At 52.4% G+C, this 26,689-nt stretch overlaps 1 protein-coding gene across 18 annotated transcripts in view; it reads right to left on the bottom strand.

Annotated features, from left to right (window-relative positions):
- The window catches only part of CAMKK2 (calcium/calmodulin dependent protein kinase kinase 2), a 52,628-nt gene that overhangs the window by 11,098 nt on the left and 14,841 nt on the right, over positions 1-26,689 (bottom strand). For 9 of the 18 annotated variants that reach the window (XR_004951109.1, XR_004951112.1, XR_004951114.1 and 6 more), the window contains 13 exons: positions 23,788-23,835; positions 23,016-23,069; positions 22,231-22,282; positions 20,059-20,192; positions 17,770-17,806; positions 13,397-13,418; positions 13,206-13,294; positions 11,825-12,024; positions 11,118-11,171; positions 8,984-9,057; positions 8,799-8,886; positions 7,553-7,681; positions 3,271-3,371 (listed from right to left, as the gene is read on the bottom strand). Coding sequence is in view for 11 of the 18 variants with exons in the window: in XM_036221898.1 (XP_036077791.1) it covers positions 3,271-3,371; positions 7,553-7,681; positions 8,799-8,886; positions 8,984-9,057; positions 11,118-11,171; positions 11,825-12,024; positions 13,206-13,294; positions 13,397-13,418; positions 17,770-17,806; positions 20,059-20,192; positions 22,231-22,282; positions 23,016-23,069; positions 23,788-23,835 (1,082 nt within the window). In the remaining 7 variants the exon portion in view is untranslated. Of the gene's footprint in view, positions 1-50; positions 763-1,132; positions 2,294-2,696; positions 2,740-3,270; positions 3,372-7,552; positions 7,682-8,798; positions 8,887-8,983; positions 9,058-11,117; positions 11,172-11,824; positions 12,025-13,205; positions 13,295-13,396; positions 13,419-17,769; positions 17,807-20,058; positions 20,193-22,230; positions 22,283-23,015; positions 23,070-23,787; positions 23,836-26,689 lie in introns of those variants that run through there. The other 9 variants (XM_036221893.1, XM_036221892.1, XM_036221894.1 and 6 more) reach the window with 7 other exon arrangements.

Genomic DNA, 26,689 nt, shown 5'->3' with positions numbered 1-26,689 from the left:
CCACCGAACAGAAAAGCCGTGTTAAGACCAAGGCCGGTGCCGGCCGGGCCCCGACCGACCGTTATGTACTTAACCTCTTCTTTTAGATTCTCTCCCCACCGCCTTTTTTTTTTTTCTTGCTTATGTAAAATTTTCAAAAAGACACTTTGTATCCGCTCTGTAAATGGAAAACCAGCGTCATCTGCCAAAAATAGCAAGGGACTATAAAAATAGATGCGAACCTATCTGCCTGTCACCTAACATTACGGCGCATATTACTGTGTGGGACCCACGTTGAGGCCCGGCCCCTGAGGGGCTTTTCGGGTACCTTGACTTCTCCCCGTCCTCCCCTAGGCTATAACAAGCGGACCGCCTGGGCTGGGCGTGGCCCACAGCGGGCCTTCAGGAAACAATTGTCGACAGACCTGTCCCTGCACACAGGCCTACGGGACACCTCGAAGTGAGGGAAGGGCCCCTCCTCTCCCCGATGTGAGTGACCAGAGCGGAACGGACCAAGCCAGCGAGGCAAAAGGTGTCCTCGTGTCCCAGAGAGGCCATATCCCAAAGCACCCCAGCTAGAGCGGCCTGGGGTGACAGACATGGGCGGAGTGGCGTGGAGATGTGAGGGGAAATCCCTAAGGAGCTGCCCAAGCCATGTGCCACACCATCAGGCAGAGCTGTGCTCCTCAGGGAAGCCGCTGGGCTTGTCGCACAGGACCAATGTCCACTGTATGCCCCTGGTCAGTGCTCCTGCACAATGGAGAGCCTGATGTCTGTGCATTCCTAGGAAGAAAACCCTCTCTGTTGAAAAAATCACACTCATGAGGCTTTATGTTTATGCTAAAGACGAGGGGGTCAAGTCTCCTGGGGAGGAAACGGTCACTAGATGCCCAAACAGGTCCTCAGTTTCTGTCCTAGCAGCTGCTTGCTCCTGCGGGCGGGTCCCACTGTAACCGATGGTGGGACTTGGGACAAGGCCTCCAATGACTAAGGCCCATGAGCTCCACAGTGCTGGACCATTCGGACAACCAAAGCATCCCAACTGCAGGCTGAGGACAAGGGCAGGGAACTTCCAGGTGTTCCTGGGGCTGCCGGTGAGGGAATAAAGGGGCAGGAAAGCCATCTGGGCCAATCTCAGTCTGTTGGTGTCTTGAAATTTTGATTCATTGAAAAAAAAAAAAAAAGACGAACTTGCACACAGACGGGAGGCAAACCCTAAAACTGAGGTTGAGAAGAGAAAGACCGAATCAAGACCAGCCCGTTTTGCTTCCGCTTCCTGTCACCCCATGAGGCTTGAACTGTAGGCAGGGCCACCCTGTCATCTGGCTGCAGAGACATCCGGGAACATCCGGCGGGGACTGAGGCAGCTGTCAGAAGGCTGTCGGCGACCAGCTCTGATTGCTAATTGCCACTTTCCCCGCTGCAGAAAAGCATAAATAATCCCCAAACGGGCATCCTTCCCATGCTACCATTTATGCCGCTGACTCCTACTATAGTATGAGTGGCCAATAAAGTTCATCTCATAAGCCAACTCCTAACCGACGGAAAAAGCTGCCGCTTGAACAAGAACGTTCACGTCAGCATTACTCATTTGTAAGAGCCGAAAAGTGGATAGTGTTCATCACCAGATAAATAAAACGTCACCTCTCCATACAGTGGAATATTATATAGCCATAAAAAGGGATGGAGCACTGACAAGCTACACTACAGATGAACCTTAAAAACATGATGCTGTGTCGAAGAAGCCAGACACAAAAGGCCACATACTATGTGATTCTATGTAGGAAATATCCTACATAGACAACCAAATCTACAGAAACTAAAAGTAGATTAGTGGTTGCTGGGGAAATAGGGGAGGTGCGTGGTGAGAGCTAAGGGTGCTGGGTTTCTTCTCAGGCTAATGAAAACGTTCTCAAATTAATTGTGGAGATGGTGCACAACTCTGTAACTATAGTAGAAAAACAAAGAATTACGCATTCTAAACAGGAGAATTACATGCTATGTGAATTATGTCTCAGTAAAGCTGCTTTTAAACCAGAGAAATGGCTGTCTGGAGCACCCTGGTGAGGTCTAGGGGGTGAGCTGGGCTCAGCCAGTACGAGGATTGCTCCCCTGCCACGGGTACTGGGGGACGGGGGAGTGAGTGGCAGAAGGGGCACCAAGTACTGTCATCTCAGTCTTACAGGGACAAAAGCTCTCACCTGTCCTGGAAGGGGCTGGTAACACTTTCTGGAAGAGGGATGACTGACTGGGTGAAAAGGTCCAGACCCTCCTTCGCGGCAGGCTGGGAGGGGACTTATTTTCTAGGTCTACACTAGTGAGAAGAAAGGGCGGATGCTGGAGAGCACAGCGGGCAGCATGCCTGGCCTTCGCTCTGACCACACCGACCCACAGCAGGGGCAGCCGCGGGGCCCTGTGGCAAGAGCTTCAATGCCAGGGCCGTGCCCTGAGCATGTGTGGGTGCCCGGCTGGACTGGGAGACCTGGGTGGATTCACAGGCATCGCGGGCGGAGCGCCATGCACCCGCAGCCCCAGCTCACATGCACGGCCCGCCATCGGGTCCGAGCCCCGGATGCCCATATTCATCCTGGGTCCAGAGGCCCAAGGTGAGCCTGGGCACAGCAGGGGGGACCGTCCGCCTGGGTGAGGATGCCCCGTGCTCTGCAGCTGCCCCCGCCCCCAGGCCCCGGCAGAGGCTACAGGCAGGCAGGCGTTACCTTGGGCTCAGACAGGGGTTCCCACTCCCTGGTTGGTTTTTTGCTAGAATCACCAGAGGGAATGGAAAAGGGAAGTGAGAAGGGACTCTTGGGATCCACGGGTTACCTGACCCCCACCCCAGAGACACTCAGGCCCCAAACACCAGCTTCACGTGCTGTTGCCAGGGCACTTATGAGCAGGACACCGTTCCGCCATGACACGTAGAGACCCATGAGTGAGAATGGCCTGCTCGCCCAACACGGGGCCAAAAACCCGCCATCAAGCACACCTGCTTCAGGGCCACAAAAGTGCCTTCTAATTGTCAAGAGCCTCCCCAGTTAGAATGCAAGTCCCCTGAGAAAGGTAAAGCTTCGGGGTGGATGAGCCATCAGCAAAAGGAGGCAGACGGAGCCTGGGGTGGGGTGAGATGCCAGCCAGCAGCCGCTCTGCCTTCCCGTGCACGCGGCGCGTCTGGTCTGAGCCTTCCCAGACGGTGCCGCTCCAGGGACGGGCCCAGGCAGAGCAGGCCAGGCGAGGCTGGCCTGCGTGCAGCCCCCAGCTCCCCGCCCCAGAGGGAGACAGGCAGACACTCACAGGAGCAGGTTTCCAGGCGCTGAAAACGAGCGCTCCTCCCGCCGGCTGCCTTCGAACGGGTTCCCGAAGGAACGCTTCCGTATCATGGTCTTCACCAGGATCTGAAGGAGAGAAGCGGAGGTTCAGCCGCCAGGCGGGGTTCCAGGCGACACCCTCCCTCATGTCGCTCCTACTTGCCTTCTCCCCCGGCCCCCTGCCAGATCCCAGGGCTCGTGGCCGATGGCAGGCCTTCAGGACACAGCGGACAGCATCCCTCCACCCAGGATAGGACAGCCAAAGCCCTCACCGAGTCTGGCTGGTACTCTCCCCAAAAAGCTTCCACGGCTCCCTGGCTGCCGACAAGATAAGGTCCAAACCCCTTGGCTTCCCATTCAAGGCCGGTCGTCATCTAGTCTTCCCCAAGGGACCCCGCGCTCCGGGAGAGCTGGCCCGACTGGCCCATCTGTCTCACCTGAGCCACTGTTGGATGTGCCCACCTGGCCCATCAAGCTGGCGCATCTTCGAGGCCAGGCCTTTATGCTTGGCGAAAGCCACCTACGACCACTCCAACAAGAAGCCAACTAGTGCTGCCCAGGCATCACTAAGGGAGGGGGCTGCGCTTTTTTTTTTTAATTGAAATATAATTCCCACGGCATAAAATTCACCATTTTAAAGTGTGCAATTCCATGTTTTTTAGTATGTTCACATCACCACTAATCTCAGAACATTTCCACCACCCCAGAATGAAACCCTGTCCCCATGAGCAGTCACCCCCCATTCCCCCTCCCCCAGCCCCTGCCCACCACTGAGCTGCTGTCTCTGTGAATGTCTATTCTGGGCATTTTATAGGAATGGAATCATACGGTCTGTGACCTTTTGTGTCTGGATTCTTTCACTCGCATAATGTTTCTGAGGTTCGTCCATGTTATATCGGTTTTTCATTCCTTTTCTGTGGCTGAGTAATACTCCTTTGTGTGGATATGCATTTTCTTTATCCATTCATCCATTGGTAGACGTTTGGATTGTTTCCGCTTTTTGGCTATGATGAATGATGCTGCTATGCACATTTCTGCCCAAGTTTTTGGGTGGACGCATGCTTTCTGCACAAAATGTGTTTCTTTCTCCCAGGGGTATACCCAGGAGTGGAACCCTGAGATCATACTGCGAGTCTATGTCTAACATTTTGAGGGGCTGCCAGACGGGGGCTTCACCACCGCACAACTGCCCACGAGCAACAGACAAGGCGGCCGTTTTCTCAGGGGGCTGCGTTGTAGTCACGTGGGAAGCCCCTGTCCCCAGGACACTGAGGATGGCCAGTCCACAGGCTGGCGTGGTGTGAGGACAAGGGAGCTCGGAGAACCCAAAGGTCCTTCTCAGGTGGAGAGGCGCCGGGGACTGGCCTGTCCATCACCAGGAGTGGGAACTCTTTGGTGGGCCCCCCTTGCTGACTCTGACACAGACTGGGTCTGCGGCTTGGCTGGGAGAGGGTCCTTGGGGAAAAGATAATATCCGTCATCACACCCCTCAGCCACAGCTTAGCTTCCCTTCTCTGCCTCTCAGTCCTCTACCTCACCTGGCCAGTCTGCCCCCCGTCTTTTCTGAAACCTGATTCTCTCACCTCCTGACTTAGAATCTTTCACCTATAGGAGCCTGGAACTTATCTTGTTGCCAGCCAGGGGCCCATAGAAGGTTCTGGAGCAAGGAGTGAACCGGTCACCTTTGGCAATGCTTTTGGCTGCTGTATCCCATGAAGGAATGCTCAAGGACATGGCCTGGACACCCCATAACACTCTGGCGCCCACCCCTGTTCAGGCAGAGCATGGAGCCTCTTCAAGCTTTTTCATATATTGAGATTCTGGGTTTTTTTAAGGGCTTATTGCTAAGAAGATAAATAAGTGTTTAAAAACAGAAAGACAAAAAACTGCTTTACCGAAAGGTAGAAACACCCAAATGTTCAACTGAAAAACAGATCGACAAAATGTAGTCTAGCCCTACGGTGGAATATTATTCAACTATAAAAAGGAAGGACATGCTACAATGTAGATGAACCTCAAAAACATTATAAGAAATGAAAGAAGCCAGATACAAAAGACCGCACATCATGATTCTTTTTACATAAAATGTGCATAATAGGTAAATCTGCAGAGACAGAAAACAGACTGGTGGTTGCCGGGGGCTGGCATCGGGAGTGACTGCTCACGGGTACAGGGCTTCGTTCTGGGGTGATGGTTCGGAATGATGGGAGTCATAACCGCATGATGTTGTACGTGTAACAAATGCCACCGTACTGTTCGCTTTAAAATGGTTAATTTTATGTTGCGCTCATTCTGTCTCAATAAAAAAGACAGACAAGAAAAACGGTGGCCGAGAGAACGAAGGCCAGGCCCCCTTGGCGAGGCACTCACGTCCCTCCCCTGCCGAGACCCGCGCTCTGTGGTTCCTGGAACACACCGGCCTGTCCCCTTGGCCTGTGCAGGTGTCGTTCCCCCCGGCAAGACCTGCCCCTTCCCTGTGCCCTGGTCAGACCAGCTGACCTCTTCCCAGCCCTCGGAACCCAGCGGAAGGCGCTGTTCCTGCCCCTCTCCATGCTGGCCCTGTCACTATGTGATGAGGGTGATCCTTTCCAGGAGGCCAGGAGGCTCATGAGGGCTGGCACTGTCCCTTGTTCATCGCTGTCACCCCATGCCCGGCACACCCTGGGCGCCAGGAGGGGGCCTGGCCCTCCCTGTCCCAGCCGCCGCACTTTCAGATGGCTGCCGCAGCACCCACTTCCTCCCTGGCCGCCACGGTCCGTTCTCCACGTGGGATCTTTCTAAGCCGACCCGGATCGTGCTGCTCCCGAGTCATAGCTTGCAGGCGCTTCCTACACCTCTCAGGACACATCCACTGCTTCCGGAGGCCTTCTCCATCCCATCACCTGGGGCACGGCCCCCCTCAGGGGCACGCCACGCAGACCCTCAGTTACATTGCACATTTATTTGTCGGCTGTTGGCCCCGCATCTGCCTCTCCGGGGTGGCGGGTGCCATGCTGGTTTTACTCATCACGATACACCCGCTCCCAGCAAGGCCTGAGGAACCCTCAGTGTCCAGGTGCCCCCTGAATAACCAACGACTGTTTCAAAGCTCTAGGGTCCGACGCCTTCTCCCAAGAACATCCTGAGCCTGGAACAGGATGACCCATGGTGGGTGCACGCCAGCTGCTCTCCCCACCGGGGATGCAGGACGCGGGTGCAGTGGGTGGATGAGAAAGAGTAGGTGTGCGTGAGCTTTTAACAGAGAAGGTCATGCAGGGGCCCCAGGCAGGGGTGGAGGAGGATGTTAATGGACGCCCCTCCGAGGGGCTCAGGGTTTGGAAGAAGGAGAAAGTGTGTGGGAAGCAGGCGGGAGAAGTGCAAAGCCAGGAGAGAAGAAGCCGGCGCGTGGGCTCCTAACGGGGCGGTCGCTGAGGCCGCTGTGTGCTTGCGGCCCCGCCGGTCTCCTCCCAAAGCCCGGGGCCCTGCCTGTGTGCTGGGGCCGGGGCTCTGGAGGCGGCCGTGGGGAGCGGCCAGCTGGGGCTGGGGCTCTGGAGGCGGCCACGGGGGGCGGCCAGCTGGGTTCTGCCCTTAGGACGGCTGCCTGGTCCCGGGCCCCTGAGCGTCCTGGGCTCCCTCCTGGAGCAACACCCTCCTGGGCAGAAGCGTGGCGAGTGGGTGACTCCCAGACTCTCTGGGGTTAAGCCTGAAGACTCCACATTCTGGCTCCTTCTACCTGGGTCAGGACCCAAGTGTGAGGCCATTAAAGGGGCCTGGTGGCTCGTGAGCCAACTCCCGCCCTCCGGAGCCGGGAAGAACTCTCTGAGACGTGTGCTGTGGGAGCCCCTACCCCTAGCCCTGCAGTGGCCCACACGGCAGACGTGCGATGAGCTAAGCTGTCCGCTCCAGGAACCGGAGGTCCAGCCAGGGGGGACCCCTGTCTCAGAGACCTCGGCTACACTCCATCCCCAGCACCCACCCCAGCCCTCCTCCTCCCGCTCCCCCCGACATGCTCCGAAAGGACCCTCGGAGAGGGGCTAGCCCTCTCTGCTGTAACATGGACCTGGCTGCAGATAGAACTAAAGCTAGAAGACGAAGGGGCCCGCTGGCCTGACGTGTGCCGAGGGCCCAGAGGCTGGCGGCTGCGGGTCAGAGGCAGACTCAGCCATCCCCTGACTCTCAGGCCCGACATCGGCTTCTCAGACGCCCGCCTGTGTCCTGGCCCATCCTCGCTGGGCCTGCCTCGGGCTCTCTCTGTCCCTGCTCTTGGTCAGTGGTCCGTCCCGCCTTACCACGGTCGCCAGGCTGGGAATGTGTTTGACCGAATTCTCGACCTCCTCTTCGGTCACCTCGACCAGCGTGCAGTTCTCGTCCTCCGATGGCAACGGCTCCGCCCCGTGCCTCGTGACCCAGGGGTGCAGCTTCAACGAATGACAGGAGGGGTGAGGGGCAGGTGCAGCTGGCTCCCAGAGGCAGGAGAACGGAGCCAGGGAAGGGATGCAGGGACAGGAGAGGCAGTGGCCTGAGGTCAGGCATGCAAGAGAGCTGTCAAGCCAGGCGGAGGGTGGGGGTGAGCAGGATGGGAGGAAACGTGGAAAAGGTGAGAGACAGAGAATGGGAAGGAGCCACAGGGCTGGCATGTGCGTGGACCGGATTCTCTGGCCCCAGGTCTTGGCAGAAGTGACTGGAAGTTGGCATCTGTCTTGCACGATTCCCAGGGGAGCCCCTATCACTCCTCGGCCACGCTCCCCAATGCCTGGGAGGCTCAGCTCAGAGCAGGCAGCAACCTCCCCATTTCACAGAAGGGCAAACGGAGGCTCGGGGAGGTACACCTTTATGAAGGACACAACCAGGAGAGGACCCAGGCAGGGGTCTGCCCCCACCACTACCCACCGCTGGGCTCCAAGCCCTTATTTGTAACCTTTTGGACTTCCCCCTCTTGGAATACTAGTTAGCTAAGTGCGTAGGAGTTCTCAAAACAAATCTCTAGGTTTCTTAAAGGGCCAGACGTGTGTGCAGCATTGACTGGGGTGTTGGCAGTGAATGGGGGTCGCTCCGAACCCTACTTTCTGCAACGGGGCGGAATTCAGCAGGCCGGGGCAGGGGTCGGGTCTCACCGCTCACTAACTTCCTCCCATCCTCACTGCAATTTCTCAAAGGGATGGGCGGCGTTAAGACAAGGGCCCGGGCCAGGGCATGGGACACACAGAGCCCCATCTCGTCCGGTGCGGGGAGGGTAGATGCCATCAGCCCAAGCCAACTGGAGTGAGCACTCGCTGCCCAGCGGGCAGAAGATCCCTTGCACAATCGCATGAACATAAGCCCCAAATCCTCCTCCCACCCCCCACCCCCACCAGCCCCCAGCAGCCTAGAGGCCCCAGGGCATGGGAGAGCAGCTGTGCCAAAGAGAGAGTGGCACTGTGGATATGGGGCGGGGGGTGGTCTGGCCAAGGCAGGACGGAGCCGAACAATTCCAAGCAGAGGACGCAGGCCAAGCCCCCGGCACACGGCCCGCAGGCAGCCGCGGCCCCCGGGTACCTTGATCTCTGGCACCACGATCCTCGACTCGGGGTTCTTGTCCAACATGCGCGTGATCAGGTCCTTCAAGTCCTCGGCTATGTCGGGCCTGGGGGTGGGAGACACGTCAGGGGCGGGAGACAGACACGCGGGGCCACCAAGGGCTCAGGCAAAGAGGTGCATCCGGAGAGCCGGGCGACACTCACTGGTCTGGAAATTCCAGGGCCTGACTCTTGATCTTACTGTGTAAACACATGATTCGTTCATCCATGAATGGGCACTGTGAAGAGAGATCGGAGTGGCCGTCAGTGGCTGGCACACTTGTCCTATAAAGCCCACCACATGGGTTACAGCAGAGAAATAAATGGCCCAGTGGCCTGGTCTAGGGAGAGAGCAGTTTCCATCCCAAGTTCTAGAAGGACCAGGAATGTCCTTCTGAGCGGGGCGAGAGCCCTTCCCACCACACTGCAGCTTTCCTCTGTAGCTGTGACTTGATTTACTCATTTATACAAAAGCAAATGCTCATCTACACCCTCCTGTCAGGCGAATGGTAATACTAAGAATGATACAAAAGACGTCACGGCGACAGCTGAGATCTGTGAGGGCTTGGCCTGGGCCGGACCCTGTCCTGAGGTTTCTCAGGACTAGTATTTCGTTGGCTGTAGCTGTGCCCGCAATGCTCTTCCCACCACTATCTGCCCGGCTTGTTTTCTCACACCATTCAGATGTCTGAGGGAAGCTCACCTTCCCAGGGAGGCCTTCCTGAGCTCCCCACCCACCCCCAGCAGCACGTGACATCTCATTACAGCACCCACCCCTGATGTTGTATTACATACGCGTTTGTTTATTGTTTTAACGCCTGTGCTGGAATGTCAGCCCCAAGAGGGCCGGGATTTTTGTCTACCTGGTTCACTGCTGACTCCTCAGGGCTCTCTGACACAAAGCAGGAGCTCAATCAATATCTGCTGAGTGCTTAAATTATTTCTATTGATCCTTTCAGAAGCAAGCCATAGGAAATAAGAAGTATTGTTCTCATTGTATAGAAGAAAGAAACGAGAAGCTCAGGCAGGTGATGTGTTCTGGGATGCGCAAAGCTAGCATCCGAACCTAGACCGGGCTGATTCTGCGGCCTGCACAAGCATCACTTTCTGGGTGACAAATCAATGTTCTTACCAGCGGAGGCCCTCACCCAGGAGGAGGACAGGAAAAAGAAACCTTTATGTGGGTGCTTAGAAAGTCGGAAAAAGTCTCAGAAAGTGACCTGGTCTGGGCCTACCCAAGAAAAATTATTTCACTAAGCAGTAACTTGAATAGGACTTGGGATTACATAAGTATAGCCATTTGACAGAACTCATTAAATAGTACACTTAAGATCTGCACATTTCATTATATGTCCATTTTACTACAAAAGAACAAAAAGAGAGAGAACCACGAACTAATATTGAGCTCTAGCTAATGGCCGTACCCTGAAGCATTTGGAAGGAAGTATAGAGATGTTGGTAAGTTACTCTGAAATGTATATATATAAAAAAATAAGACAGATTGAGGATGGATAGACATCATCACAGGTAAGTTTAGTAAAATGTTTTTGGAAGACTTCAGGTGGCAGCTGTATGTGGGTGTTTACTACACAATTCTTTCAACTTTGCTATCTGATTGAAAGTTTTCCTGATCAAATGTTGGGAGCAGATTTCTCCTTTATACCCTCATAGGACCAGTTTCTGAAGCTTTCCTTAGAAGAGGCACAAGCTCGTGAAAAGCAAAAATCCACATTTATTGCTCACATAATCATTCTGAATTTTAATAGAGCTAAAAACAGAAGGCCCCTAATTATCAAAAATATAAAAACGACAACAAAAGAATGGCAAAAAAAAAAAAAAATCAGAACGGCACACCCTAAATCAATAAGCCCAAATGGATGTTACCTTCCGTCCCAATCCTATCCCTCCAACAGCTTCTAGGAACACTGTTGAGAAGGATGTTAGAGCGGCACGAGGCTCAGCAGGAGGGAAGGCAGGTATTGATTAGCTATTCTGTTTCTTTAGGAGTGAAGTGAGGTGGCACATTTGTTGTCCTTGTTCTGAATCCATCAACTATTTACAACCTCTAGAGCTGCCGCCAATCCTCCTGTTTTAACGGATCGTTTTTTCACAGATATGACTGTCTTATATAGGTATGTACATTTGAGAAGGCATCCTTTTTCATGTTCAAATCTAACTGTGGAAATAAAATATGTGACTTTTCATGAATAAGTATTGCCTCCCTGCAAAGTTAACTAACTATCAATCCCAGGGGGCCACCCAGCCACACTCAAGAGGCAGGACACCCCCACCCTGTTACCTGGCCAAACACAAAGCAGTACAGCGTCACACCCATGGCCCAAACGTCCAAGGCCTGTAAGAAAAAAAAAGAGCTTCATGTCAGGGGACAAAGGGCAGTGAAGGATGTCTACTGCTTTTGCATGTCCAGCATTCACGCCTCCAGCTTTCCTTTGGGGAACCACTTCTCCTTGACCCTCCATCCAAGAAATTGAGGTGGGGCTGACCCTGTTCCTAGCCTCTGGGTGGGCACATGACCCAGAACTGACCAATAAGAGTACTAATTCCTCCAGCCATCGTAATTGGTTCAACATTGGGCACATGACCCAGAACTGACCAATAAGAGTACAACTTCCCCCAGGCATCGTAATTGGTTCAAGGATGGGCACATGACCCATCCTGGGCCAATCAGAGCCAACCCCAGGATTTTTGCTGGAGCTCTTCAGGAAACTGAATGATCTTTCTACTGAGGCTGGTAAACTGATAGAATGTAGCCCCAAGCTCCTAGGACCAACCCACTTGGGAAGAAAACCAATTCAGGAAGACCTAAGAGATGGAGAGACGTAATCCTATTTGAATATCTGTATCTAGCCATGCCTAAAGCCAAATGTACCCCACTTATCTACAAGAATTCGTCCTTTAAGCCAGCTTGAGTTGGATTTTTGCCACTTATAACTGAGAGGACCCTAACACAGAAATACTCGGCATCTCAGGCAGGTCCAAACCTACCTTCCCAGAGAAGATTTTCCGCGTTTCTGAGAGTGACTCGGGCGCCATGAAGGCAGGCGTGCCCACGGTGTTAGACAGGAGTGCGTCGCTGCCCTTAAACTCATTGCTCACGCCGAAGTCGGCGATCTTGATGTGCCCATCTTCTCCAACCAGCAGGTTGGAAGGCTTGATGTCCCGGTGTATGATCTTCTGGTAGTGCACTGGGGGTGGGGTGAACACCGGGTGGGAGAGAGGGGGCAGGAAAACCATGTGAGAAGCTCCACATGGCCCATGCAGCCAGAGACACAGGCATGGACCCCCTGCTCTCTCATAGCCCCCGGCCCTTCCCATCCTGCCCCTCCCAGACCTGCTGGACACCCAGGGCTCTGAAAGATCAGGGGAAAAGAGCATCTTTAAGGATGTCCCCCATCCTCAAAAATGAGTGAAACACCAACTGCCAATAGCAATGAGGAACTGTCTGCTCTGCTACGGTCCGTCGCCAGCGACAGAGCATGGGGAGTTTCTGTGGAGCTTGGCTCCCAGCTAGAAGCCTCGAGACTGTAACAGTCAAACATATTTTCATTTGCTAATGTCGATGCTGGACCTGCTCACCAAACCTACAATGACTGGAGCAGACTGATTTGCAGTGAGAACCACAGGGCAGGACTGGGGACTTGGCTAACTGTTCCTGCCTGGATGGCAGCCCATGAGAGAGGAGAAGCCTATGGCCTGGAAGACCCAACTGTATTTTTGTGGTGGTGATGAGGAGGAGGAGGATGATGATGAAGGAAATGATGATATGGGCAGCAGAAGCAGCAACTCCCTGTATTGAGTGCTTCCCATTCATCCCATTTAAATCTCACAATGATCCTATGTGACAGGTGAGGATAAGAGTTGAAACGTTTAGTCACCGGGAGCAGAAAAGACACCTGTCAATCAGAACCACGGATGTGCGCTGGCTGATTTCAGCCCTGGTGAGAGACACTTTATTACCACTGTACAGACGAGGAAACTAAAGGTTCCAGGAGGTTAACAGGAACCCTGTCCCAGGATTGTTTTGGGAATAAGGGATGATGCAAGCAGAGCCCCTGACGGTGCCTGGTACACACAGAAAAGTGCTAGATAAACAGTCACTATCACCACTGCTCTTCCTTTTCCTGTGCGACAGGAAGAAGAGATTCTGCTGCCGGGGGCGTGGACAGGAAGAAGAGATTCTGCAGCCAGGGGCGTGGCCACAGGAGGGGTTCCCTGCCACTGCCTGTGACCCTACACCTCAGACAGTTCTGATTCCCACCCACCTCCTTGTGCTCCAGGAGGGGACCAGGAAACTTCCCACTTCCCCCCCACCACCTGGATGTGCTAACCACCCCAGGGAGGGACGCCTCCCACAGGCCCCGCTTACAGTACTCAATGCCTTTGATCAGATCCTGGAAGTAGAATCGGGCCTGGTCTTCGGAGAGCGGTTTGAGGGTGGGCACTTCCATCACGGGCCTGAAAGGTCGACACGTGCGTGAGAGGCAAAGCAGACACCCCAGCCTCTGCCCTCTCTCACGGGCTTCGGGCATCGCACCCGCTGGAGGTGGGGGCACTCACCCTTGGTTGACCAGTTCAAACACTGTAGGGAAGAGAAAAGGGGGAATGATTACATTGGGAAATGGGAACTCCGCCTTCCTCCCCACTGTCCCCACCTCCCAACCACCTCCAGAAACACCGCGAAGCAGAGACACTAATACTGGGACCCAAAGCCCTGCTCCTCTAAGTCCCCATGAGAGGCCAGGGGTCAGATTTCTGATGTTCCCGGGACCCCAGCCTGGCTGTACTTCGAAGTCTTCAAAGCCACCACAGAAACACAGCAAGGAGACAGGAAACAGGTGGGGACAGCTCACGGGGCTCCTCTCCACCCACAACTCGGAGTGTCCAGGGAAACGGCTGATGCTAAACCACCAGGTCTAAGGGGACGCGACCCCAGTATCGATTTACTTAGGCACAAAGAAGTGGCCCTAAGGGTCTGCAGAACCCTAGGAATGTTTCAAGAAACAGCATGAACGGCTTTCAACAACCCCTACCTAGTTCTCCAAGCTGCCAGGCTGCGTCAGCCTACGGACCCAGAACGGCTGGACAGACAGGACGATTCCGACGCCTCCATGCCCTGTGGTCGGCCGGCCCTCGCGCCCTTTCCCCTGACCCTCAGCCCATACCAAGGCTCAGAGCTAGCGGCAGGGCTAGGGACTTCCTCCCCACCTCGAAGGCCAGCTCCTCTCGTTCCTCCTCCACTGAGCTCGAGGGACTCATGTTCACACACGACATGCAAACGCCTCGCACCGCGTCGGCTTCCTCCCAGCCCTGTGGACACGGGAACCACCGCCCTCACCTAGACACACCGTGTTCAGGGAATGCAGTTTTTTTTTGGTGGTTGGGTTTTGAGTGTTTTTTGTAAGTCTGGTTTTTTTTGTTTTTGTTTTTGTTTTTTGCATTTTAAAAATTGAGGTGAAATTTTCATAATATAAAATTTCACTACCATAAAGTATATAATTCAGTGGCTTTTAGCATTCACAGTGTTGTACAGCCATCACCTCTGTCTAGCTCGAGAACACTTTCGTCGCCCCGAGTGAAATCCCGTGGCCATTAGCGGTCACTCCCCATCCACCCCCCACCACACCCCGCCCCGGCTGCCCCTCAGCCCCTGGCCGCTACCATTCTGCCTTCTGGTTCAATGGATTTGCCTTTCCGGACATTGCATACACATGAAATCATACGATTATGTGACGGTTTGTGAATGGCTTTTTCACTTAAATGTGTAACGTGTTCCAGGTTCACCCCTGTCATAGCGTTTATTAGTACTTCCTTCCTTCTTATGGCTGAATAAGCTTCCCTTGCATGAATAGACCACATTTTGTTTATCTATCATCGGTCGATGGACATTTGGGCTGTTTCCACCTTTCAGCCATGGTGAATGAGGCTGCCGGGAACGTTTCTGCACAGGTATCTATGGACGTCCGTCTTCAATTCTTTTGAGTACAGACCTAGGAGTGGAACTGCTGGGTCACATGGCACAGCTGCTTTGATTTTGTTCTGCGTGTACAAATGTAAAGCTGTCTTGTGAGAAGCGAAAAAATGGCACGGTGGATTTCGAAATCCAGGAGAAAATGACTGTGGAGTGGTCTGTGGCTCTGGAATCATCTACCCAAACGAGAGTGAGTGTATGGAAGAAAGCAAAGGCTTCTCACAGGTCCTGAGGGCTGAGGCAGCCAAGGAGAATGAGCCAGCTCCTCAGACAAAAGGAAGGCTTAACAGCCCGAACCAGAAAAGGAACTTGGCACCCCCGGGCCACCCCATGTCCTCAGGTTCATCAACTGGCAAACTGGAGGCAGGGTGGATCCACCGCAGCTTTAGGCTGCGGCAAAATTAAGGGCAACGGTCCTAAAGTAAGGTTCCCACAGACGGGCTGGCTGGTTCCCCCTGCGCTGGCCTAACCCACCTGGGTTCTGTAAGTGTCAGCTTTCAAGAGGCGCTTCAGGAATTTCTGTGTCTTCCTCCGCCCACCAGAGCCCCCGAGCCCCCTGTAAGTCACTGGCATGGGGGAAGCTGGCCTGCAGAAACAAGTCCGTTTGCAGACACTAACGGTTTATTAATCACGCTTGGGGCAGAGCGGCCGGTAAGATGTTTTTACCCTCTAGAAATGCTGATCCCATTCTCGGCCCTCTGACGGTCACACCTGCAGCTGCAGGCCCCTTACCCCATGCCTGCTGCGGGCCCTGCATGTACCCCAGAAAGATTTCCAGAACTTCTGGAATCAAGTACCAAAGGGCAGCATGGCTCCTTGTCACAGCAGCGCCTCAAGGAGTGAAAAACTCTGTCCCTGCAGCCGCCGGGTTCAAACTCAGGCGACCTCTCAAGGACCTGGGTGGTGTTCTCTGGGTTCAAACTCAGGCGACCTCTCAAGGACCTGGGCGGTGTTCTCTTGACACGTATCATTGGACCCCACTGCTCAGCCCCCGCAGTGGCTCCCTTCTCGCTCAGAGCGAAAGGCAAGGTCTCACGATGCGGTAAAATGTCCTCTGTCACCTGGTCCCCACTGTCCTGCACAAACGCCACCTCCGTGAGGCATCCTCAGGGGCCTCTCTATTTCCCAGTCCCCCACCCCGGACTCCTGGCTCCTGGACCCTGCCCAGGTTTGCTTTTCTCCACGGTGTCGTCACCTTCGAAGCCTACACAAAATGCTCGGTCACTGAGCGTCTGTCTGTCCTCACAAGAGCGATAAAATACCCCAAGGGCAGGGCCTTTTGAGTTTTGTTCACTAAGGAACCTGGAACGGGGCCTGACGAACGGGAATGTTTGTTGAATGAACAAACCGCCTCCTCAGAAATGGCCCAAAGCCATGACAGGTCTGGGGCCCGGAGTGTGAGTGAAGTAGCCTGAGGAAGCCACTCTGGGCCCAAAACTACCTTTTACACTTTATGATTTCTGCTGTATTTCCCCAGACTTCACTTATTTGCCTACTGCGTTCATAATCTGGCTGCATCTAATGACCATGTAAACTATGATTTGATATTTCTCTAGACTGAGTTTTAAATTTTTAGCCTTTTCTTAGGTAATGATATCCACGAAATTATGCTTTTACTGTGCTGGTCCTAGTTTTTCTTATACAACAGTAAATTAAGTCTAAAAATTCTTTTTAAATGTTTGTCTGTGCGCCACCTAAAATTGTCTCATACATTTAAAGTGGTGATAGGACCACATTTGAGAAATATTGCGATTCTCTAATGTTCACATCTTTATAATATTTCCTTCATAATCGTTTCAAGTTAACGTATCTGATGTTATTTACTGCACAACTTCTAAACTGTTTGTAAAGGAAGTTGTCTAAAGGTTCTAAAATTTGAATATGGACTGCTCTTAGAACACGAGATGCTCTTAAGGAATGAGCGTTGACTTTTTCGGAGGTGATGCCGAAACTATCGGATGCTTCAGCAAAAATTCAGAGAAATGGGTGGGTGGGTGGCTAGAACGATCAAGAGAACATGACGAAAAGATACTGCTGAATCCGGGTGGTAGGTATACAAGTATTCATTACAGTATTTATTCTTTCGACTTTTCTGTAGGCTTAACATTTTTCGGGATAAAAACTCGGAGGAGAAATAAAAAAGTAAAATATCCAAAGCAACAACCGCATCCTCAAAACGGAACCATAGCAACAGCATTAGGGGAAGTTGAACCCTGAGCTCTACTTTCAAATCACATTCATTACTTCATGATCAATCGCTCCTTGTGCAGAAAGGACCACCCCCACGCTCATCCAGGAGAGGCCTGACTCCAGGCTGGCCTTGGCCGTGCCTTCCCCCATCACCTCTTTGATGCCCTTCCTGGCTGTCATCTGGGCCTGCTCAAAATGCACGGACTCATCGGAATGCCCACCGGGCCCTCCATCCTCAACCACACCCCCCTCTCTCTGGTTTACTCTGCCCCAGCTACGTTTCTCTCAAACACACTAAGCTCCCTCTGCCTGGAATACTCTTCCCCAGATGTAACAGGACCACGTCCTTGACATTCGAGTGCCGAACGGGCTCCCCCCATCTGGAGCATCCCCTCCCTCTCACACTCTCACGTCACCCTACTTAACCTGCAGAGCATCTATCTGAAGTTATGTTTTATTTAGTTCACGACAACCTGTCTTCCCTGACCAGAACGTCAGCGTCACAAGGGTAGCGCCCCGCCTTTCAAATTGATCAGTGGCTAGCGTGGTGCCCAGGATATAGCAGGCACTCAATAAATATTTGCAAACGAATGGATAGGACATCAGATGAAGAAAGTCCCAGCAAGAACTGCATTCCACATCCTGTTTCGAATCAGGGCTGCAGCCTGCTACGGGGCTCACTGCGGGGCCCAGCTGGAGCGGGAAGGGGAAAGCTGTCCTTGGTGGGAGCTGCCTGAGCAAAGGTGGCAGAAGGCAAGGACTCGACTCTTACCCATGTACAGATGGTCCTCAGTGGGGTCATCCAGGACCTGTTGGCACAGCCGTGGGAGAGACAGGCCGGAGGCAAGGAGCAGAGGGAGGAAGAGAGAAAAAAAGGGATGAGCAGACAGGAAGCCGCATCCACGTGACCGCGTTTGCTAACGGGAGGACTGTGCTTTCCACCATTTTTTCTAGTGAAGGTGAAAGGCACAGGAAAAAAAAAAAAAAAACCCCGACTGTGCGATCCCAAAGGCCACCCGGAAAACGAGCACCTTCTAGCCCAACTGTCAAGGGTCCAAAACACCCAGAAAGGAGGTTGCAAAAGGCAGGGGGCAAATTCCTCCCAGGAAATGTCTCATCTTGAGCAAAAACCCCACCTGTCGCCTAGGAGACGACAACTGGTCCAAAGGGTAAAAATCCAGACCCTGTCCCCAGCTCTGTCCCCCAGCAGGAAGCGACTGTCCCCAGCCTGGAATTGCCGCCCGCAGCACCTCCTCTCCCTGTCCTTCTCTCCTGACCCCCCTGCTTCTATCTTATCACTATTTCTATCTTTCTCCTTCTTTCCAAAGGGCAGGCACCAGGCTGTCCCCACCCTGGTTGTCTCTCCGGTGCCCTAGTAGGTGCTCAGGAAATGTCTGATGAATGAATGAACAAACAGGCAGGCTGGCATGCAGTCTTGTTCGGTGGAGAAGCCACATGTCACAGGGCAGTGGGGAGAAGGGAGATCCTGCCAGGACCCAGAGCCATTGCCTTGGGGCACCTTGCTAACCAATGCCCTGGGGCTTCCTCTAAGCATCTGTGAGCTGAGGTGGTGATGGCCTGAAGCCACATCTCTCTTCTTTGGAAAGAAACAAAAACAAGCTCCTTGGCTAGACTGGTCCACCCGCCTCCTTCTGCGTCATACTTGTCTTCCCTAGCCCTCCGAGGTCCACAGGGAAAGAGCCTTGGGAAAGGGGTGAACCCTAGGCAGAGGCCCGGGGCAGCCAATCTGGAGCCCTAAGCCCTGTCCTGTGCAGACAGACAGACCCAGGGCCTGGCACACCTAGAGTTCTGAACCCAGCGGACCCCAGGCGGTGGGGCTGCTGACCCTCCCACCTGCCAAAGGCAGGGGCGCACCCTCCCGCCAAGGAGGGGCCTCTGGCCCTTTGCACATGCTGTTCCTCCCCCCCTGTGATGCCTGTCCCTCTCTGCTCCATCCAGGAACGACTGGGCCATCTCCAACACCACTTCCCCTGGGAAGCCGTCCCCAGCCCCTTCAGGCTGAGCCGGCTGCTCCCACTTCGTCCTCCCACAACACTGCACATACATTCGATAAAGGACTTTGTCACACGTGGCTTCCTTGTCCTTGTCACCTAGACCAGAGGTGCTCCAAATGGGGTCCGGGGACTTCTGGGAGTCCCCAAGATGCTTTCAGGAAGTCCACGAGGTCGAAACTATGTTCCCTTTACAACTAAGACAATATTTGCCTTCTCACTCTCATGCCCCACGAGTGCACACGGGTTTTCCAGAAACCACATGACATGTGATGTCACGACAGGCTGAGTGCAGGAGCGGATACGAGAACCCAGGTGTCTTCTATTAAGTCAGACATTAAAAAAAAACAACAAAAATTTGCAAAAGTGTAAAACTACACCGCTCTTCTCACTACATTTTTTGGTTTCAGAAAATATGTTTTTCATGAAAAGATCACTTATGTTAATATGAAGTAGGATTATTATTGTTTCAAACTAATACATAATTTTTTAGATTTCTCAGTTTTAAATTCTAAAGAGGTAACAATGACCCACAAGCTTTTGGGGGGTCTTCAATAATTTTTAAGAATATAAATGTGTCCTGAAACCAAAAAGTATGAGAACTGCTGATCTAGAGCAGTGGTCGGCAAACGATAGCATACAGACCAAACCCGGCCCTCTGCTTGTTTTGTAAATAAAGTTTTATCAGAACACAGCCGTGCCCATTTGTTTACACATCTATGGCTGTCTTTGTGCTACAATTACGCATGTGGGTACCAGAGAGTGAACCAAAGAGACAGAAATAGGTGAAGGGCAGGCCTCAGTATCCCTCTGAGCCTCAATTTCTTCACCTGTCAAATGGGAGCGATACGTAGTCTTAGGGACAGGTGAAGGTTACATGAAATAACGGGTGAAGGAGCCTAGAGCAGTAACTACTCCTCAGTCCTGCAACGAGCCGCCTGATGCGGCAGGGCTCTCCCTGGAAGACAGCTGCGTGGTGCCTGGGTAATAACGGAGCCAATGCTGGACCACGTCGGCCTCCTTCCCTCCTCCGTGGGCCCCCACCTCACCTCTACTAGTTTCACCACGTTGGGGTGATCCAGCTTCTTGAGGATGGCGATTTCCTGGTACACCTGCTCAATGGGGCCCCTGGGCTGGATGCAGCCCCCCGGAGCTGGCCGAGTGCCTCGAGGTGGAGGACGACCTAAAGGAGACACAGATGATCTCAGGGTCAGGGCAAAGAGACGTCCGTTCCCCTGCCGAGGGCTGGAGTAGCTGATGCCGCTAAGTGCTTCACGCAGCCTTCTCATCTGTCCCCGCTGCCGCTGAAAATCAGCGAGCTGGAACCACGGTGCCCTGGCTCAGCCTTCTGTGAATCCCCTCCTCCCCTTCCCATGCCCCAGGCCACACCAAGCGTCAGGAGTTCACCGAGGTACGGGAAAAGAAGTCTGCGCTCTGGCTTGGCAATCTCAACATCCCGGGGGCAGGCAATCGCTTTTCCTCTCTGTGTCTCAGCTTCCCCACTCCATAAGATGGACAAACACATTACCCCTCATCTCCATGGCTATAACAGAGCCGTAAAATGAAGTCGGAAACAGGAAAGTAAGTAAGAACCAGAGAGACAAAAACAAAAGACCACGACAAAAAGAAAGGCAACGAGTTCGCTGTTTGGCCCTATCACAATGATAGGAAGACCCACGGTTAAAACGCCTGTGATGTCACACAGTGTCTGTACTCAGATGTGTCATCAACGGAACCAAATGCAGACGTGATCTGCCTTGAGAAGCGAAGGCAAAGGTGCGGGGCGTCAGAACTGGGACGTGGCAGGGGAAACGAGGAGTTCCAGGACAAAGGAAGGCCGCTCGCAGCCTCGTCCTCCAAAGCGAGGGGTCAGGAGACACCTGCTGCTCTGCCGGAGCAAGCGGAGAAGTGGCAAGTGTAGGGATAACAGGGGAGCCAAACGTCACGGTATCGTTTCATTGTCTCGTTGGGGACGGAAGGGAAGGAGTGGGATCTGTCTCCAAGTTCAGATAAGCAGGATAAACCAGGACCCGGGCCAAAGGACAGGGTTTACATTTTCTCTTATCTACTTTCTACTTCCTTGTTATGGCCCAAGCCAACATTTTGCCCAGCAATGCTGGCAGGAGCGTATGTTGGAGCAGCCTCTGATACGCTCGTCTGCAGGTTTATCATTTAACCGCACGCCTTAATTACCAGCTCCTAAAAGAGCTTAAAGTGGGGGCTGCCTGTAGGGGGAGGGAGTATGGCCAGAACCTGTTGTAAGCCCTCCTGTCCTTTCCTTGCAGTTTTTTGTTTGGGGGGGGGCAGGTTTGATATAATTCAAATACCTCATTGTATTTGATTTTCTAAAATTCATTTTGAAATGTATAATTCAATTACCGCATTTGCAACATGGTGTAACCATCATCGCTATCTAATCCAGAACATTTTCATGTCCCAACCCCCCAAAGGCCCCACACCTATCAGCCGTCTTCCCTCACACCTAGTGCCAGCCCCCGAAACCACCGATCTGCTTCCTGTCTCGGTGCATGTACCTGTCCCGGACATTCCATGTAAGCAGAATCGTACCACAGGCAACCTTTTGTGTCTGCCTTCTTTTACTCGGCATGTTTTCAAGGTTCTTCCACGGTGTAGCGTGTGTCAGTGCTTCGACCCTTTTTACGGCTGAGTAATATTCCACTGGATGGATAGGCCACCGTTTGTTTATCCAGACATCCACTGACGGACATTCAGGCTGTTTCCACCTTTTGGCTACTGTGACTAGAGCTGTTATGAGCCTTTGTGTGCCAGCTTTTGTGTGAACCTGTGTTTCCAATTCTCTTGGGTATATACACCCAGGACTAGAATTACTAGGCCACAGGGTAACTCCACGGTTAACTTTTTGAGGAACCGTCCAACTATTTTCTTCTAATCGATTTTTTTGACTTGAAACCTGTATTACATTATTTTATTTATATTTATTTATCATTTATTTATTTTAATTAATTTTTTTATGGTGGCATTGGTTAACGGAATCCAATGTTTCAGCCGGCAACCTGTATTACTTTAATTAATATTTTTTAAATAAAAATGAATTCAAGAACCTCAGCAGGCGGCCCAGCACTGTCTCTGGGGTGTCCACCCAGGGCACTCTCTGTAGGGGACAGCATTCGGTGGGGTCTATTGTCTTGCCCCAGCCCCTGCCCCTAAGAACAAAGGCCCGCCTGACCCGCCACACTCACGTGGAAAGCCCGCCTGTCGGATCAGCTTCTTTTTGGACAGCACCTTCATCGCCTGTGGGAGAAAAGACCCCGCATCGCAGTCAAAGCGGGCAGGGGGGCGGAAGGGGCGTTCCCTCCGGGCCCGCCGGAGCTCCTGGCCCCCTGGCTGTGTCGAGACAATGTCATAAGAGTCCTATCACCAGAGGGGGTCAAGCAACTACAGGTTGCATGGAGGCTGGACGTATGGGGTCCCCTCAGCCCTGAGGGTGCTTCTGAGGTTCCAGGTCAGCTCCACCACCTGAGAGACCATGAGTCTTGGGACTCGCTGCCACCAAGGCATGAGTACGATGAAATGACAGGCGAGGGAGGGGGATGACTGGCTGTTTTACACACGGGGAAACTGAGGTTCGATAGTTATGCCACTTGTCCAAGGTCGGGCAGTTGGCACATGGGGGAGCCAGGACGTGAATCACACTGGACTAACTCCTAAGCCTCAGTTATCAGGGCCTTTTGGCTCACGACCGCCCGATTCTCGGTGCCGTGGGAAGATGGAGAAAGGGTAGCCCAGAGTCGGGATATAAGTCACCCGCTGAATTTACTCATTCATTCTTCCCGGGCCATCGCTTCACCCCTCCAATTCCACCTGTAAAATGGGAATACCGCTTCCTTCCTAATGCACAAAAGGAATGTGATCTAAGAATAAAATGGGACAACGGCTATGAAAAGCTTCCAGGAGGCTGAGTGCTGGAACGGAGGCTCTTTCTTTGGACAAGGATGGGAGCGGGAAGGGGGATGTGGATACTCACATAGTAGGTGTTGTCATTTTCGTTGTAAGCCAACTTGACCACGCCATAGGAGCCCTGGAAAAAGGGAGATGACCATGACGTACTATCCAGAGTCATGATCTGGAAAACGAGGACCCTGAGACAGACGTTGCAAACTGGCCAAAGCTGCCCTGCAACTGTATTTTGTTGGACCTCCAGTTTTTAAAAAGTTTCGAATCAGTTGCCAACATTTAAAAACAGAAAACTTGGATATAAGGATCCAGCTTATCAGCCCGTTTTGAAAAGAATCAAAAGATCTGACCAAATGGAGCCGTCGTCATTTCCATGTGGTACAGTTCGCCGCAGACCTCACTACTCCCCTATGCTCACGCCTGGCCCGCGTCATTCACGGGGCCCTCGCCCCTGCCACTGTCTCATACCCAGCACGCTGTGCTCGGTTACTACTCACTTGCTCTCTATGGGCACGTGAGCCTTTGACCCCTGCAGTGACCCTGCCCACTGGCTGCAACAAAAGCAAAAATAGATGCGAGAGCGTATCTTAGAGGGAAAAACCCAACACTAATATGGTAGCGGGGGACTCGAACTATCACCCTAGTGAAATGGGATTTCCCTGGACACTTTCTGTGCTTTTGCAGAAACACATTAATATCATGACATAAAAACAAAACAAAACAAATTGGCCACGAATCACAACACCCTCCCCTCCCTCAACCTCGCCTCCCAGCTCTCTAGTGCCCCGCTCCCCACCGCCCCATTAGATGTGGAAATCCAGCCTGGCTCCTAGGAGACGTACCTTTCCAATTTCATCCTTCAGTGTGTACTGATTGAGCTGCACGCAATCCTGGAAAGTAAGCAGAAACGCACAGAATGTGAATTTTCAGTTTGCAGCTAGAAAAGTTTTTTTTTTTTTTTTTTTCCCTTACCAAACGACACCAAAACACTTGTAACCCAGACCCGAATCAAAAAAGAACACATTCCCAGCTCCCCGGAAGCACCTCCCAGTCACCTGGCCTGCCCCGGGGTGACCCCAGCCTGCCTTCTAACAGCAGTTTCCATACGTTGCAAAAAAAAAAAAAAACATCAATGAACAGTACATACTCTTTTAATACCCATTTTTTTAATGTTGTTCCCACTTATAAAAAGTTAATTTTAACTTAAACAAGTAATCCATGACTATGTTGTCCTAGAAAAATATGAAGTGGCACAATAAAAGACAATCTGTGTGACCTTGGGATACCGGTTTCTTAGATGTTACAGAAAAAGTACAAAACAGAAAAGGAAGCAAATGACAAACTGGACTTCATCAAAATTAAAACTTTTGCTCTTCAAGGCACTACTAAGAAAATGAAAGATGAGCCGAATATACAAGGAGCTCTCACCGACGCATTAACATGAAGACAACCCAATTTAAAAAATGGTCAAGAGATTTCAAAAGACATTTCTCTAAAGAAGATGCAAATGATCAATAAGCACATGAAAAGATGCTCAACATCATTAATCACGGGGAAATGTACATTAAAACCACACCCGCTAGACGACCTAAAACATAAACCACTTGGTTTAGTCGGAACGTATGCTGGGAATTTAGAATGATGCGGCCTCTTTGAAAAAAACAGTTTGACAATTTCTTAGCAAACGCCCACCATACGACCCAGCCATTCTACTCCTGGGTATTTATCCAAGAGAAATGAAAACATGTGTCCGGGCGAAGACTTGTGCACAAATGTTCGTAACGGTGTTGCTTGTAAAAGTCAAACTGGAAACAACCTGAATGTCCATCATCCGGTAAATGGACAAACAAGCTGGGGCACATCTAAACGACAGAATACTATGTAGCTACGAAAAGGAAGGAACTGCCGGTGTATGGCCAAATCTCAATCATCATACTGTGGAAGACCCTAAGCTGAAAAGGAGGAAATCCTCCACAAGTCCACTAATATAAAACCCTGGAACTTGCAAACTGATCTGCAATGATAAAAAGCAGGTCGGGGGGTACAGGGGAAAAGGGGTGTGGGGGAGGGATACACTGCTGGGTGTGCTGGACACGTCTGTGCCCTGGACTGGGGCGATGGTCTTACACGTGAACATAAACATCGAAATTGATCCCATCATACACTCGATAAACGTGCAGTTTGTTTTCCTTTCATTATACCTCAATGTAATCAGGGGGAGATGTTAAGCGACACGAGGTAAAACTGGGAAAAGAAACGCGACAGAAACAGAACTTTGGGTATCAGCGATAAACCCCACGCTCCCCTGGTACCCCCCCCCACCCTCATCTAGCCCTCTCCTGCCCAAACCTTGATATCGGCCTGGTGTATAAACTCCCAGGCCTTTCTCTGGGTAAATGCACACATACAGGCACCTGGAGAAAGCAGTGTGTTGTTTTTGAAATGGGGTATGAGGAGGCATAACATGGTGCCGCACTGAATCCCTTCTCAACGTCCTTTCACTGGAGGTAGATCCACGTCGGAGTGTACACGCGACCTGTGTCTTCTGACCTGCTGTCCATGGCTCGCAGAGCCCTCCCCTCGCTGGCACACAGTTTAAGTTGTGTCCAGTGTTGCTTTCACTCCCCTGAGTCCTGAAAAAACTTCCCTCTCTAGCCTCTCGTATAGCTAAGGGTGGCCCAGTGACTGCGTTCTGGCTAGCAAGAGGAAGGCAGTTATTGAGTAGAGCTTCCCAGGGAAGAGGGCCGGCTTAGGAGGCAGAAGGCTTTTGTCCTTCTTCCCTGCTCGTTCTTCCTGCTTGGAATAGAGCTGTGAAAGCTAGAGCCACAGCAGCCGTCCTGAGACCATGAGGTTTTACGCTCCCGATTTGTTTTACATGATAAAGAAACCCTATTGTGTTAAAGCCATTATTTTTTGGGGGGGCTGGGGTCTATGTTTCTCTAGACTGACTCAGTTCTAACTGTCCCTCCAGCCCTGATGCCACAGTGCACCCCCCCACGCCCCGTACTCCAGTTAACTGAACCCTTGACTGCCCTTCTCCCCACATCATGCCTTCTACCTCTGGGCCTTTGCGTAGGCTGCACGCACGCGCACGCGCGCGCACACACACACACACACACACACACACGCACCCCGCAGTGATCTTTTCCGTGTGTTCCCATCTCCAATTATGAAAATTCTACCCGCCCTTCAAACTGTAGCTAAATGTCAACCACTTTCGAAAGCCATTTCTGATTTCCAGGCTTCTCTTAATTAAATTCTTCCATTCCCTCAACAAATATTTTCGAGTTCCTACCCTGTGCCAGTCACTGTCAGAGGGGCTGGGGACACCATGATGGATGGAACGTCCCTTCCAGCTGCGAGGGGACAGGCAATAAGCAACTAGACACACAAAATTATCAGATGGTGACAAGTGCTGTGAAGGAAAGTCAACAGGGAGACAGGGCAGAGAGGGCCTGGGGGCGGAGGCCTGGAGAGGGTGGTCCAAGAGGCCTGTCTGAGGAAGTGACATTTGAACTGAGACTTACACGTCAGATCAGGTGACTCTGCAAAGATGGGAGAGACTCACGGGAGAGACTCCAAACAGAGGTGACGGCAAAGGCACAGGCCCGAGGCAACGAGCGTGGGTATGAGGTCTAGAAGGCAGCGGGTGAGGATGGAGCCCTGCGGCTGGGCAGCGGGAGCCTAAGACATAGTGGGAGAGGGGGCGGGGCGGCCAGAGAAGGGGCGGGGCGGACGGCGCAG

This window comes from Rousettus aegyptiacus, unplaced genomic scaffold (assembly GCF_014176215.1).
Source record: "Rousettus aegyptiacus isolate mRouAeg1 unplaced genomic scaffold, mRouAeg1.p scaffold_m13_p_5, whole genome shotgun sequence".
NCBI lineage: Eukaryota > Metazoa > Chordata > Mammalia > Chiroptera > Pteropodidae > Rousettus > Rousettus aegyptiacus.
Note: the sequence above shows the minus strand (reverse complement) of the source record. Positions and strands in the feature narration are given on the sequence as shown.